The sequence below is a fragment of the Mustela erminea genome, chromosome 18 (assembly GCF_009829155.1).
Source record: "Mustela erminea isolate mMusErm1 chromosome 18, mMusErm1.Pri, whole genome shotgun sequence".
Taxonomy (NCBI): domain Eukaryota; kingdom Metazoa; phylum Chordata; class Mammalia; order Carnivora; family Mustelidae; genus Mustela; species Mustela erminea.
Window position 1 is genome coordinate 61118901 of NC_045631.1, and position 13995 is coordinate 61132895.

Genomic DNA, 13995 nt, shown 5'->3' on the forward strand with positions numbered 1-13995 from the left:
CCCTCGGACCCGAGCCTCAGGGTCTTCGCGGGCCTGTGTCACCGGAGCGCCCTGAGCGTGGGGACGATCAGCTGTTCTGCATGATTCGAACAGCCGTGGGCTCGGGTATCTTCATGGAAATGCTACAGGTTCGGACCTGGTGCAGAAAAGCCCGGCTGTGGGAGCCCCTCCCCGCGCCCCCGCCGCCCCGCCCCGCCCCGCCTCACCTGTGCACACGCTCCAGCTCCCGCCGGTGCTCCTGCAGCGTCAGCCGGTGCTGCCGCAGCAGGTCCTCCCGCCGCCGGGCCTCGAGGGCCAGCGCCTGCCGCAGCCGGGCCGCCTCCACTCTGAGCTCGCTCACCTCCGCCCGCTGCGCCTCCTCCAGCCCCCGGGCCCGGGCGAAGGCCGCGTCGTAGCGCTCCAGCTCGTGGTCCCGCTCCTCCAGCACCTGCAGGTTGTGGACGAAGTCCTCCCGCAGGCTCCGCAGCTCCCCCTGCGCCTGGTGCAGCCGGCTGTGCGCCTCCTGCAGGGCCGCCTCCTGCAGCCGGCCGCGCTGGGCCTGCAGCGCTCGCCGCTCCTCCTCCTCGCGGGCCAGCAGCTGGCTCAGGGCCTGCTCCGTGGGCGGCAGCATCTGCGCGGCTGTGGCCGGGGCAAGGTGGGCGGCGGGCCCGCAGTTAGGGGCTCTGGCTGTCCTTCTGCAACACCCGCCCCAGGCCCCCGTCCTTGGCGTCACGGTCACCAAGTGGGGGCACGCTCTGGGCCGGCCGGCAGCTGTCTGGTCACGCGTTCTGGGAGCCACAGGGGGGCCCCCAGGGCGAGACCTTGAGGGCTCTGTTTAGCCTGTCCTCCCCCAGCAGTGCAGGAAGGAAAGACAGGAAACCGCGGCTCACCGACAAGAGCTGGGTCCTTCCGAACAGGCTCCCGAAGGGATGAGGGGACGCGGCCGCGAAGGAGCGAGCGCTCGCTGGAGCCCGCCAGCCTCCGAGAGCCGCGGCCCCGCGGGGCACCCGCCCCGGTCTCCAGGAGATTCAGCACTCACGAGCCGCTTCCTTGCCTCTCGGTCTCCAGTCCACCGCGGACTGACACTTTCCTAAAACAACAAAAATAAAGTAGTAAAGGAAAATAAAATTAGAAAACAAACACATACAGTACGCAAGCCCAATTTCTAAATTATTTGACTCAACAGCATAAAACTACTTTGTCAAACTGCTAACAAGCGTCTGAACGCCTCTTGCTCCTGCGTGTCTGCCAAGGACAGGCCGCGGGAGTGGGCACGGGGGGGCAGCTAGCAAGGGCGGCCAGGCACGCCAGAGACCAGTGGCCTGGGCACGTCCCCTCACCTGGCAGACAAGGGGTGGCTTCTGACACATAAAACCATGTGGTGCTCTGGGCCCTGACCACGCAAACAGGCCCAAGGCCACGCGGCAAGCGCAGACGGCAGGCAGGCTGGGCCCAAGGGCCACGGTCATGCCGGGGGCAGACGCTCCAGGGGCAGCCACAGTGCTTCTCTGAGAGCACCTTCCCAGAAGGGAGTCGGGCGTCCGGCAGGCACATTTGGATATCACTGTCACCCCAAAGAATCTGAAATGTCTGATTCACAAGAAGTGGGTCTTTTGTAAGAAGAAGACATCCCAGGTCACCAGGGTGGCTCCGTCACTGAGCGGCCGACTGCTGCTTTCAGCTGCGATCATGATCTCAGGGGCGTGGGATCAGGCTCCACCGTCAGCCAGGGGTCGGCTTCCCTCTCCCTCTGCCCCCACCACATGCTCAAGCTCTCCATCTCTCCCAAATACATGAATCTGAAGGAGGAGGAGGAGGACAGAAAAAGAAGGAACATTCCCACCACCGCACGTCACCCTGACTCACTTCTCCGTTTGTGGCTGGGACCGGGGAGACCAGTGGGCGGGACTCGGGAGCCCGGCGGGGACACTCTGAAACGGGGTCACAGAAGTGCAGCGCAGCCACTCCTGAGCGGACCCCACAGCAGCCCCCTTGTCAGCACACAGCAAATACAGACAGGAACTCAGAAACGGAGCAAGGGACACTCAGGGCTCCTGCTTCGGCGTTCTTCATGCGCACTCGAGAACGCTCCCGTAAGCGGCCACACTCTGACCCGGCCGTACGACGTCCTGAGGGGCGTGAAGTGTCGTTTCGCTCCTGAAGTTACTGATAAAAACCACCCACAAAAGATCACCCGTATACTGAAATCCATGACTGTCACACTTCGGTGATCAGGTCCGAAACCGAAACCAACGGTGTCCGCGCAGGTGCGGGCCGTGCGCTGTGAGGGCAGGTCCCTGCGGACGCTACGTGGGACTCCGGCCCGATGAGCGGGGTTGCTAGTCACCCTCACTACAAGTTTTTAAAAACACGAGAGGAAAGGGGGAAAAAGTACAAAGTAAAAGAGAAATTGTCGTAAAGGCCTGGGCTGGTATTTGGAGAACCCAAAACACCGTCAGGAACCCGAAACAATGGTGAGCACTTCGCAGAGGACGTGCAAGTGTGCCGAGCTGCCCAGGAACAGAGGACACGCGGCAGCTCTGAGCTCAGCAGAACAGCGCTCAGACAGGGGGCAGAGGGCGCGCCTGGGGGGCGCAGTCCGCTCGGTGTCTGCCTTCGGCCCGGGTCATGACCCCGGGGTCCTGGATCGAGCCCCGCGTCGGGCTCCGGCTCCTGACCTCTCCCTCTGCCCCTCCCCCACCCGTGCTCCCTAAATAAATAATCTAAGAACACGGCTAGCAGAAGAGGAAAACACGGCGAGACAGATGTCAGGGTCGGGCAATGGAGGCCGCATAACCGCCGCAGACGACGCATCCCGCTGGAGGCTGGAGGCTGGAGCGCCGGGAACAGGACGGAGCGCAATGCCCAGCATCTTCGTAAGGAAAAGGCAAGGCGATCTGTCAGCTGCAGCCAGTATTTTCTTGGCATCAGCCGTCGACCCGAATGAATTCCGCATGCAGGGGGACCTCTACAAGAGTAAGGAGTCCCGCAGCACAGGGCCTGGCCAACTCCTGCTGCAAAGGCAGCTGGTAATTCCTCAGCGCTCTGTGGGCCACAGGGCCTGTCGCAGCTCCCCAGCTCCGCGCAGAAGCAGCCACAGAGCGTGGAAGGCCCAGGCTGGGTCCGGCCCGCGGGCCTGCTTTGCTGAGCGCTGCAGCCCTGCGCAGGGACACTGCCGCGGGTACTGTGCGGCAGCCTCCAGCGCTGGCTGGCCCAGGCCCAGGCCCTCAGGGTTCACTTCCAGCCTGGCCGGTCTGGGGCTGACCGGGCGCGGGACAGGAGCAGCAGAGTGCGGAGGGAACGCCGGCACCAAGATGCCGAGCAAGAGGCTGAAGCAGAGGAGGGCCTGCAGAGGCTGCGGGAACCGCAGGACCTTGCCACATGCGATATAACGAGAAACACAGCGTGGCCTTCGTTCTTAGCTCCTGACACACGGCTCCGAAAACCCTCAAGACCCTACGGGGCAGCTTTTGTTCCATTTAGTGTTTGTTCCCCGGTTCTGAAATAACTTCAGGTGAGAGATGAGCTTCCGTTTCATAACAAACCTGTCAACACACCTGAGTTTATGAGGCGACTGTGGAAAGGCCCAGAAAACTGTGGGATGGAGCTGACTGCCAGGGGATCCGACGGCGGGATGACAGGGTTTCCCTTCCCGCTCCCCCGCCGGCTTCCCCGGGAGGCGGACTCGATCACCAGTAGCCAGTGGTTCCACCAATCATGCTTATGAGCTGACGCCTCTACAGAAACCCTTGGCCAAAGGGTTCAGAGAGCTTCTGGGTCGGCGAACACACTGGGGGAGCCCGAGACAGCACGGAAGCTCTGCACCTCTGCACCCGTCGCCCTGGGCATCTCCTCCGTCTGGCTGTTCCTGAGTTACAGCCTTCCATGACGAACTGATGACGAACTGGTCATCCAGAAAGCGGAATGTTCTGTGAGCCCATGGGCGGGTCGTGGGACCTCTGAGGTCTGGCGGGTTGTCAGCAGCACAGGTGACAACCCAGACTTGCCTCTGGCACCCGGGAGGGGCCAGTCTTGAGGGGCTACCCCCAGCAGTGAATCCGAATCCGGTTCCACCGCAGACAGTGCCTGGCGGAGGGAAAGCCGCGTGCCCCCCGAGGCAGAGCAGAGTGCAGCGCGCCCGCAGAGGGAGGGGGGTCCGGGAAGCAGGGGCCCGCCCGCTGGGGGAGCAGAGCTCCAGCGGCCTGACCGCCGCGTCCTCCCCAGGGCCAGCCCTGCAGGGTCTGCAGAGAGGCGGCGCTCGTCCGCGGCCGCGGCCAACTGCCGCCAGAGCCAAGGAGCCTGGGGCTCGTTCCAGGCTGCAGCCCTAACCCCGCGGGCCTCTCGGCCTCCGCCAGCACGCCGCGTCCCCCACTCCGCCGTGACACACCCAGCCAGGCACCTGCTTGCCCTCCCGAGTTACAGACCGCCTGAGCCCAGCACCCCACGCTTCTGCCCCCCCGTTTCCCCGGCAGCCCTCTCGCCAGCTGCCCAAGCTACCCGCACGGGGTGAGCCTTGCCTCCCCGCTGCCTCCCAGCCCCGCACCTCAGCTGCCATCATCCCTGAGCCGCGGGGAGTCGCCACGAGGCCCCGAGCCGTGCGCCCACTCGAGCGCCGCCGAAGGGACCTTCTAACTCGCTTGGGCTTCCCACGGGGGGACACCCGCAGCCGTCGCACGCCCGGAGCCCGCCGGCCGCGGCCGCGTCACGGGACAGGCACCTGTTCGCTTCCCCCCGACCCAGACCCCAAGGACCCCACGCTGCGGCCGCCGGCCTCACCCCTCCAGGTCCACGACGACTGAAACTTCACACGCGTCAGCGGGTGGATGAACCGCAGAAAAACGCGAGGCGTTTACTCCCGGAAGCATTTATTCAATGAGAAAGGGCGTCCTTGGCCTCAGGTCCAGCCAGTGACTTGCCTCCCCCGAGCAGACAGCCGAGACGCACGGAGGTCACTCGGGCTCTGTTCCGAGCCCAGGCCCAGCGCGCAGACGGGGACGACAAATGCTTGCCCCGTGCAGGAGCAAAGCCCACGTCACCGTCAGCAGAAGCCGCAGAACACCCCCACGGACGCGGCGAGCTTCCTAGAACCCGCCTTCGCTCCTCCAGCGAGTATTTACTCCGCGGTTACCAGGCGCGAGGGGCCGGGTGGCCTCCTCTGCGGGCGGGCAGGTAAGGCCCCCGCACCCGTGCACCACCACCCTGGGACGAGACGGAAGCCCAAAAGAAAACGGGCAGAGGAGGCAAGTCCGCACACCAGCAGAGAGACTGGGCCCTGGGCTGCCCGGGGCAGAGGCCAGGGAATCTTCCACCCACTGGCACAGAGCACGAAGGGGCCCTGCTTGGCCTTCAGGAGCCTTCCAGGCCCTGTCTGGGCCATGGTCTCTGCGCTGGCTGCAGGGCTCCCGGGACCACTGAGAACCTGGGACGACGGCAGGCCAGGCAGGCCGCCAAGCCGAGCAAAAGCCCCGGGGGTAGAACCGGCGACCTCCACGGCTGGGGCTTTGCCCACACTAACTGTGTATCTACTAGCTGCCCAAAACCCCCAAGGTGCATGCACCCCGCTACCAGCCAGCGGGGGAGCTGTACGCGTGGCCCAGGAGCTCCGGGGCAGGCCCAGTTCGGTCAACAAAACCTGGAGCTCGCACAGGTCACCCACACGCCTCTGCCCACTCGCAGGGGACGACCCGGGACTAAAGCAAACACACACCACCACATGAGGCCCCCGCTACTGTGACCTCTGGTGATTCAGACGGTCGCCCAAAGCGCCCATGAGTCATCACCACGGTCCTTCGCAGAGAACACACCAACGTCTGCCAGGTCTACGGGCCTCCCCTCCTCCGGGGACCACATGAGCGCCCTGTCCTGTGCCGGGCACCCTGCCACCAGCTTCGCCTTGTGAAGGCTCTGGTCACACAGCTACCCACAGGGGTAGTCCCGTAACCGAGAGAGCCGACCACATGATACCACTTCTGTACGGCGTCTGGACATGGCTCCGGCCATTCTCAAGGTAAAGTTCAACCTGTTTGGGACAGTATTCGGGGAGTCCCGGGACAGCCCCCTCCTAGGGAGCGAGCCTCTTGGACGGTGCAGCACCACTGGACCGCCCTGCAAAGGCGCACACCCCTTCCCTCGTCCCAGAGCGGCCTGTGCCCTGCTGCTCGCTGATCTCACCAAAGGATGATCCTAAAAGCCCCAAGGCGGACAATAATCGGCTTTAAACGTCACAGAGTCCGATGGACCCAACGGGTCGGCCAGCGGATGTCCCCAGCAAGCGCCCAGTTTTCAGGAGGGATGGCGTGAAGCTTCTGGAGAAACTACAGACATCCCACGGAGGGGGAGACACACCGTTACCCTGGCTTTGCGCAGGGCTTTGCGTTCCCGGTGTTCTAGGGGACCGGGGGTTCAGCAGGGGACGGAGCAGGCCATGCGAGGCCACACCATCACTCTGACTTCCGTGTGTGTGACACACGGAGCTTTCTAACCCTTATTTCAGACCTAGCCCCTGGAAATCCCCGGGGCCAGGAAGATGGAAAGGACGCCTCATGAAAGCCACAGTCTCCCCTGCACGAAAGACCTGCAGGCCTCATTCGGATGTCGGCAGCAGCGGCCCCGTCTGGAAGATGACCTCAGGCAGCAACACACACGGAAGCACCCCAGGGGCCGCCAGGAGTGTGGAGCGGCTTGAGGCTCGCTCACCCGAGCCTCGCCAGCGGCTGCAGCGGGTGCCTGACGAGAGGGGCGGCCTTGTCGGAGGCAAGGTGAGGGCAACGCCTGGGGCTGGGCGCGCCTCGCACAGAGCACAGGGCGAGGGAGGCTCAGAAGCGGGCACCTCCCGTCCGTGGGAGACGCCGACGAGTCCTCGCAAATTCGGGGGGAGCCAGAGACGGCTAGAGCCACTGGGGGAGCCCACGCCAGGTGTTCTGGCAGCTGGCGCCACGGTTAGGAGGACAGAGCTCGAGACCAAGGTGACTCCCAGGAAACCACAAAGAACCACATGGGAGGTGCAGAGCTTCCCAAGCACGGGGCTCTGCAGGGGCGTGCCGTGTCCTGGGGCTGTCCCCAGCCCTCCTGCGCGGTCTAGACGCTGGCGAACAGGGAAGGAGTAGGACAGGGCGCTTCTGTCCCATGGGTTAATCCTACCACTCGCCCAGGGGACCAGACCCTCAGAGTAAAACCCATCAGAGATGAGCCCGCAGGTTACCCGGTCGGCAGATGTGACACTAGAACTAATTGCACACTGTGGGGCTGAAGCAATTTGTTGCAATTTGTTTTACAATTTGGATTTGGAGCAATTTGTTTTACAATAAACATCTGATGAGGACTTAACTGGGAAAGCGTTGCTCGAATGACCGCGGCACAGCATAAGCACTTACAGACACTACAGCTCACACAAGGGAACGTCTGTGCAGGGGGAAAGCTGGTCACTAGATGCTTACGAACACGACGACTGGGCACGCTGGTTGAGCAAAGAGCCGTGCACAGCAGGGGTTCCTGTTCACCTCCTCCCTGAGGACCGCGGCCCTGGCTGCATTAGGCCCTGGACTCGGCCACTAGTAAGATGAGCCCCGCCACTCCTAACGCAGAAGAACCCAAACGGACCTCATTAAGGAGTGTTCCCTCGTCGCTCTATAAACACAGGTAGTGAGTTTAATCTACAAGACGTTTTTGTGGGACTTGAAGGAAAGTGCAGAGGTGGCTCATCTCTGGTTCTGCACTCAAGTTGGGACGCAGCGTGGGCCGTCTGAGCTAAACTCCATACGTGGCCTCTTCCGGCACATCCAGGGCCTGAAAATCATGGGCCTGTGACCACAAGCCTTTCTTCCCGTGCTTCATGGACTACCAAGTAGTCCCATGACCATCTGCAAAATCGGAAATAAGAGCCAGGGGCCAAAATGGATCTGAATTCCAGCAGCGGCACTTGCTGGGGTCGGGGGCACCACTAGAGTGCGGGGGTGTGAAGTGCTCTGTTGTTGGCACGTACACCTGCCAAATCCCTTTGCCAACAGTAACAGAAAACAAATAAAAACTGAGTAAATGAGAAATAAAGTGGAAGGGAAGTTGAATCAGCTTACAGGTAAAAGCCGTTGACGAATTTAAGCGCTCTCCACACCCAGCGTGGTGCTCAAACCGTGACCCCAGGATCAGGAGCCGTGCTCCCTGCGCTGAGCCGGCCGGCCCATCCCGGGAGCCACTGGCTTTCAGAACAACACGGTTCACAAACCGAAACTCCGAATCCGTAAGGGCTCACAATGAGAGATGAACAGAAAAAAGCGAACCTAACTTCATGACAAACGATTAACATACACGAAAAAACCCGCGTACGTGCACCAAAATAACTCGGTAAAACCATATTTGGACTCTATCTCCTAAGGAGAAAAACAAAACAACTGCATGCAAATACTACATCCTAGCTAACGTGTTTTCCACAGAAATACGGAGTGGCGATTCAGAAGCTCCCCCGTGTGTAGTCCAGGGTTGAGCACGTAAGTAAACACAGTGACGACGGGAACCAGATTTAAAGAGGGTACAGGATGCGGAGCGAGCCTTGGGGCAGCTGACTGGAGATATCAATACAAACTCGCAGCTTTTATTTTTTATTTTTTTTTAGTCATGTAGTGCCGCAAGGCCTTTTTTTTTTTTTTTAAGATTTTATTTATCTGACAGAGAGAGACACAGCGAGAGACGGAACACAGGCAGGGGGAGTGGGAGAGGGAGAGGCAGGCTCCCTGTGGAACAGAGAGCCTGATGCGGGGCTCGATCCCAGGACCAGGGATCATGACCCGAGCCGAAGGCAGATGCTTAACGACGGAGCCCCCCAGGTGCCCCTAAACTCACAGCTTCAATATATACACAGATGTACACATACAGAAACAGATGCGGGTGCGTCTGATGTCCTGGCTTTGCCCACCGTGAAGGCCACAAAGCAAGGACACCGCAGTCAGCACACCCACAGCCCGATGCTGGTTTCCGAATGCGCTCTTCAAAACGAGGAGGAGCCGGAGCGCCACAGAGAAGTGGCCGATTCAGGCCAGGACAAGGGAAGCTGGAGATGAGCCTGAACATCTGGCGGTGCTGAGAAATGTTGCGGCACATGCTGAAAGGGCACAGAAGCCCACTGGACGGGGCTCCCAAAGCCCACATCTGGAGAATCAGCACCACAATACAGCAATGGATTATAACAAATGGAATAAAAACAAAATAAAAACATCTAGGTAACACGAAGGGACAAATGGGGAGCAGGAAAGGTTTCTGGGGCAGCCGCTGGCTCCGTGGGCAGAGCAGGCGGCTCCTGGTCTCTGGGTGCTGAAGCCCCAGCTGGGCGTGGAGCCTGCTCAAAGAAGACTGGGGCACAGGGTTCCTTCTTACAGTAGGATTCCAACCAGTGTGTACAAAGCGTAATGGAAACAGGAAGTCTTTATTTGGTGAACAGGACTAGTAACGGTCTCAGGAAACACCCGTGATACGAAGTGCGGTTACATGACCTCCCTGCAAGGTGAGCTACTTGCCAACAGAAAAATGTAAGGATTCTGTAAGCGAGACTCACCTAAACCACTTACCCAAGTGCCCCCGTCATGGGACAAGCTGGCATCACGTGCCTCTGGAGAACAGCGGGATGTCACAGTTGAAGTTTCCTTATAGAACTGCCTAACTTGGGGCACCTGGGTGGCTCAGTGGGTTAAAGCCTCTGCCTTCGGCTCAGGTCATGATCTCAGGGTCCTGGGATCGAGCCCCGCGTCGGGCTCTCTGCTCCACGGGGACCCTGCTCCCCCCTTTCTCTGCCTGCCTCTCTGCCTGCTTGTGATTATTCTGTCAAATAAATAAACTAAAATCTTTAAAAAAAAAAAAAAAAACGAAAAATTTTAAAAAACTAGATTTCTTTAAAAAAAAAAAAGCCTAACTTGGAGGGGTGCCTGGCTGGCTCAGTGCAGGTGTGGGTTCCAGCCCCAACTGGGGGTAGAGTCGACTTAAAAACCTTTTAGGAAATGCATAACCTGAAACGAATCGTGAGGAAACATCAGACCAATCCAAACTGAGGGGCATCGTACAAAACAGCGCATTCCCACGAAGTCCAAGGAGCACCGCGGAACCGGCCCAGGCGCGAGAAGAGCGGGGAGCCACGCAGGTCCCGCACTGGACGCGCGGGGACCGGGGCGGACACGAGCCCCGGCTGGGTGGAGGCGCTCAGGTCCTCGGTTTGCAGAAGGCGTGAGCGGCAGAAGCCCCCACCCCGCTCCGGCTCTGCCCCCCGCGCCCGCGTCTCGACCAGACAGAGCAGAGCGCACAGCGCATCCCTGGACCGGACCACGGGGCTGGAACCGCTCCTCGCGGAAGGCGGGGCTGGGGCTGCCCACCTGCTAGCAGGGCCGCGGGTGCGCGCACCGGGGGACCCCTGCGGGGGGGGGTGGGGAGAGGGAGGGGTGACCCGCAGGGGAGAGGGGGGAGGGATGACCCCCGGGGGGGAAGGGGTGACCCGTAGGGGAGAGGGGGGAGGGGTGACCCCCGGGGGGGGGAAGGGGTGACCCGTAGGGGAGAGGGGGAGGGGTGACCCCCGGGGGGGAAAGGGGTGACCCGTAGGGGAGGGGGGGAGGGGTGACCCCCGGGGGGGGGAAGGGGTGACCCGTAGGGGAGGGGGGAGGGGTGACCCCCGGGGGGGAAAGGGGTGACCCGTAGGGGAGGGGGGGGAGGGGGGGGGAGGGGTGACCCCCGGGGGGGAAGGGGTGACCCCGGGGGGGTGAGGGGTGACCCGCACGGGGAGAGGGGGAGGGGTGACCCCCGGGGGAGGGGTGACCCGCGCGGCCGGGAGAAGGTGGGGGGAGACACCCGCACCGGGGGAGGCGCCCCCACCGGGAGGCCGGACCCATCCGGCCCGAAGCACGGCGCCGCCAGCCCGGGTCCGCCGGGACCCCCGAGAAGAGAGAAGAAGCCAGTTAAGGGGCCCGAGACGCGGCAGCGAGGACACCCCCGCCCCGCGCCGCCCCCCGCGCCCCGCGCCGCCCCCCGCGCCCCGCGCCCGCCGCTCACCGCGCACGCCCGCCGGGAGCGGCCTCCGGGCCCGCCGCGTTGCCATAGTGACCGGAGTCCGGCCGCCGCGGTCCGGGCGCGCTCGGGGCCGCGCTCCGCTGCCTCCGGCCGGAAACGCGAGCTCCGGCGCAGGGTTCCGGCCTCTTCTCACCCGCCCCGCGCGCAGGCGCCGAAGGGCGAACCGAGGGTCCCCGCGCGCAGCCGCGCCGGGGGAGGGGGACCCGCGGAGCCCGTGGCGGGCCGGAGCGGAGGCGGCCGAGGCTCCCCAGCGCCCCTCCCCGAGCGCAGCCGGCGCGCGGCCGTCGTCGCTGCCCCGACGGGCCGGGGCTGGGGTCCGCTGGAGGAGGGCGAGCCCCACGCCCCCAGCATCCCGCCCGGGGCCGGGACGCGCAGCCTCGCGGGGGGCGCGCGGTGGGGGGGGGCGGGGCTGGAGCCGAGAAGCGGGGGCCGCGCCTGCACCCGGACCGGGGCGCATTCTGTCGCCGTCGAGGCCGGGCACTCATGAAAAGTGGCGGATTTCACGTCCGGCGCAGAAACCAAGTGACCGTAGCGGGGCCGGCCTGGAGGCGCTGGAGACGGTCGCCAGTGACCTTTCACCTGCACCCCGCGGCCCGGGGCCCCTTGCTGCCTCCAGACCAGGCTGACCCGCAGGCCCAGGGCCGGGGCTCAAATCCTAGCCCAGTCCTGTCTTCCGTCTTCGCAGGACTGTCTGCCTCTCCACGCAGCCGGGGCACACACGCCCTTCCCTGCTGCTCGGAGGGTCAGAGACCGCGCTGAACCGTTCAGGTCCTGGCTCAGCCCCTGAAGGGGCCCCGGGTGTGTCTGCGTGGACAAAGGGGTCCAAGGGACCTGCCTGTTTCAAGGACAACAAGAGCTAACCACGAGCTCCGTTCTCGTCGTCCTAGGTCCCCAACCCTCATCCTATAGTGACCCCAACACTAAGCCCTCCCCAGCCCTGAACACATGATAACCCCAAGGCACAGCATGGCCTTGCTTCTTGTGGGTAGGGCCAGCTCCTACCGCCCTTTGGTGGGACACACTTCCCTGCCCCTGCAGGACCCCAGCGACCCTAGACCTTCCGAGCCGCTCACCAGAAACCCAGGTAAGGCTTCTGGGGCCCCAAGTCCTGAAAGGGGCTGTACTCGCCTCCCCCTGCATGTGACACGGCCCGCAGGATGCTGGAGGCTGGAGTGGGCCCATCCAAGAGACTCCTCCCACGTGGCCAGTCCCCACTCCCACGCCCCCCAGGTCTGCGAGGCGGCCCCTCCAGGCTCCTTATCCGCGCCCCATGCCCAGTAGCCCAGCACACGCCTATGGGGAGATGAAGGGACATCCTGGCCACCAGAGTCAGGCCTGCAGAGCTCTTCTGAAGTCTCCGGCCGGCCTGCTGGTGCCCCTCTCAGCAGTGCCCACCCCTGCCTCAGGCCCCTGATTGCTTCAACCCTTACTTATCTAAGCAGCATTTACTAATCACCTAGCCAGAGCCCACCCACCCTCCCCTGTCCTCCAGGGCTCCAGGCTCCTCCGCCCACCGAGGACAACATTGGCACACGGCGACCTCTGCAGAGGTCTGCAGCGACAAGGTGACCCCCGGTGAGGCCAGCATCGGCACACGCAGTGACCCCTGCTTTCGCTGGGCCCCTAGCACCGAAGCCCAGACTGCGTCTCAACACTGGGAGGCAGGCTGACTCCACGCTTGGGTGTCGTAAGTCTGGAGGCGCTGTGGCCCAAAGGGTTGGGTTTGAGCTGTGGCTCCAGGATCCTGGGGTACACCCTGACTTGGTGGCCCCTGGGTGGACAGCCTGGCCTGGAACTATACTCCCTCCCAGGACAGTGTCCCAGGGAGGCGCAGGGAGCACCAGGGGGTGCCCAAGGAGTCCCCATCCTGACGGCCCAGGACTCCTGGTCCTTCCCCCTATGCTGGCCCCGGAGCTGACCTCCTTGTGGGATGTCCCTTGCCTGCCTCCTGCACAGCAGCCGGGGGTGGGACTGGTGCAGGCACAAACCTGCACAGCATTGAGCAAGTCACTTCCTTCTGGGATTAGGAAATGCCCTGCCCTGTACCCCTCACCACGTTGGGTCCACAGCAACTTCCCCATTTGCATGCAGGGCCTGGGGGCAGGGAGCCCTGGGCTGCCACTGGCTGCGGGAGCCTCTTCTTGGAAGGATGCCTCCAGACGGTGGGCGACACTCCGATGGGGGGGTTGGTGGGAGATGCCCTCTAACCCCCAGTGTGTGTGGGTGCTGGACAGGCAGCAACATGGTCCCTGCCCCCCCAAGACCAAGGGGTGCCCTGTGAACCTGAACCAGGCAACAGGCTGGGGCAGGGGAGGGGTCCTCACGGCCCCAAACCAGGAAGGGACTCCAGGGGGCAGCACAGTGCTCCCAGAGGGACAAAGGGACCAGAGGGCCTGTGTAGAGGTTAAAGCCCAGGGGCAGACACAGCTGTGAGATGTGAGATGTTGCCCCCAGGGCTCGTGTGAAAGGGCCATACTGCCCAACAGGTGGGCCCCAAGAGGGGCGTGCCCCGCCAGGCCAGCCGCCAGGGCTGTCTTGACCAGGTGGTTGGTGTCCACCTTCCTTTGCTGTCCTGATTACTGCACAGACAGCAGCCTGTGGGGTGACGCCTGGGATTGGGGGACCCCAGGGGACTGGCAGGTTCATATTGTTAATCCTGGAGACCGTAAGGTTCACATCTCTGGGCTTGGAGATGATGGAAGCCAAGAGGCTTGCGTGGGCCACACACAGCTGGGACAGGACCCGGCCCCTCCAGCCCCGGGGGAGCCCACCTGAGGGCTGGCACCCCTGCGTGTGGCACAGGACCGTGTGCCTGCTGTCAGAGTCCCGGCCGCCTCCCACTTCCCGCCCAGCCCCCCAGTGGCTCTGCTCTCCTGCTGACTCACCAAGGAGCGGGGACTGCGGTCGGAGCAGGAAGGTGGCGCAAGGCCTTCCCTCCCTGCAGGCTGGAGGAGCGCTCATGCTTGGCACAAAGCC

The 13995-nt window shown here is 63.2% G+C and overlaps 1 protein-coding gene across 7 annotated transcripts in view; it reads right to left on the reverse strand.

Annotated features, from left to right (window-relative positions):
* Positions 1–13988, reverse strand: part of CCDC57 (coiled-coil domain containing 57) — a 92892-nt gene extending 78904 nt beyond the window's left edge. Inside the window, exons 1-5 of one of the 7 annotated variants that reach the window (XM_032322108.1) lie at positions 13905–13988; positions 8052–8222; positions 7579–7838; positions 1846–2136; positions 207–1069 (exon numbers count right to left, since the gene is read on the reverse strand). In XM_032322108.1, coding sequence (XP_032177999.1) covers positions 207–610 — 404 coding nt within the window. In that variant the 5' untranslated portion in view covers positions 611–1069; positions 1846–2136; positions 7579–7838; positions 8052–8222; positions 13905–13988. Of the gene's footprint in view, positions 1–206; positions 1070–1845; positions 2137–7578; positions 8223–11001; positions 11193–13790; positions 13881–13904 lie in introns of those variants that run through there. The other 6 variants (XM_032322114.1, XM_032322110.1, XM_032322111.1 and 3 more) reach the window with 6 other exon arrangements.
* Between the last annotated feature and the right edge of the window lie 7 nt (positions 13989–13995).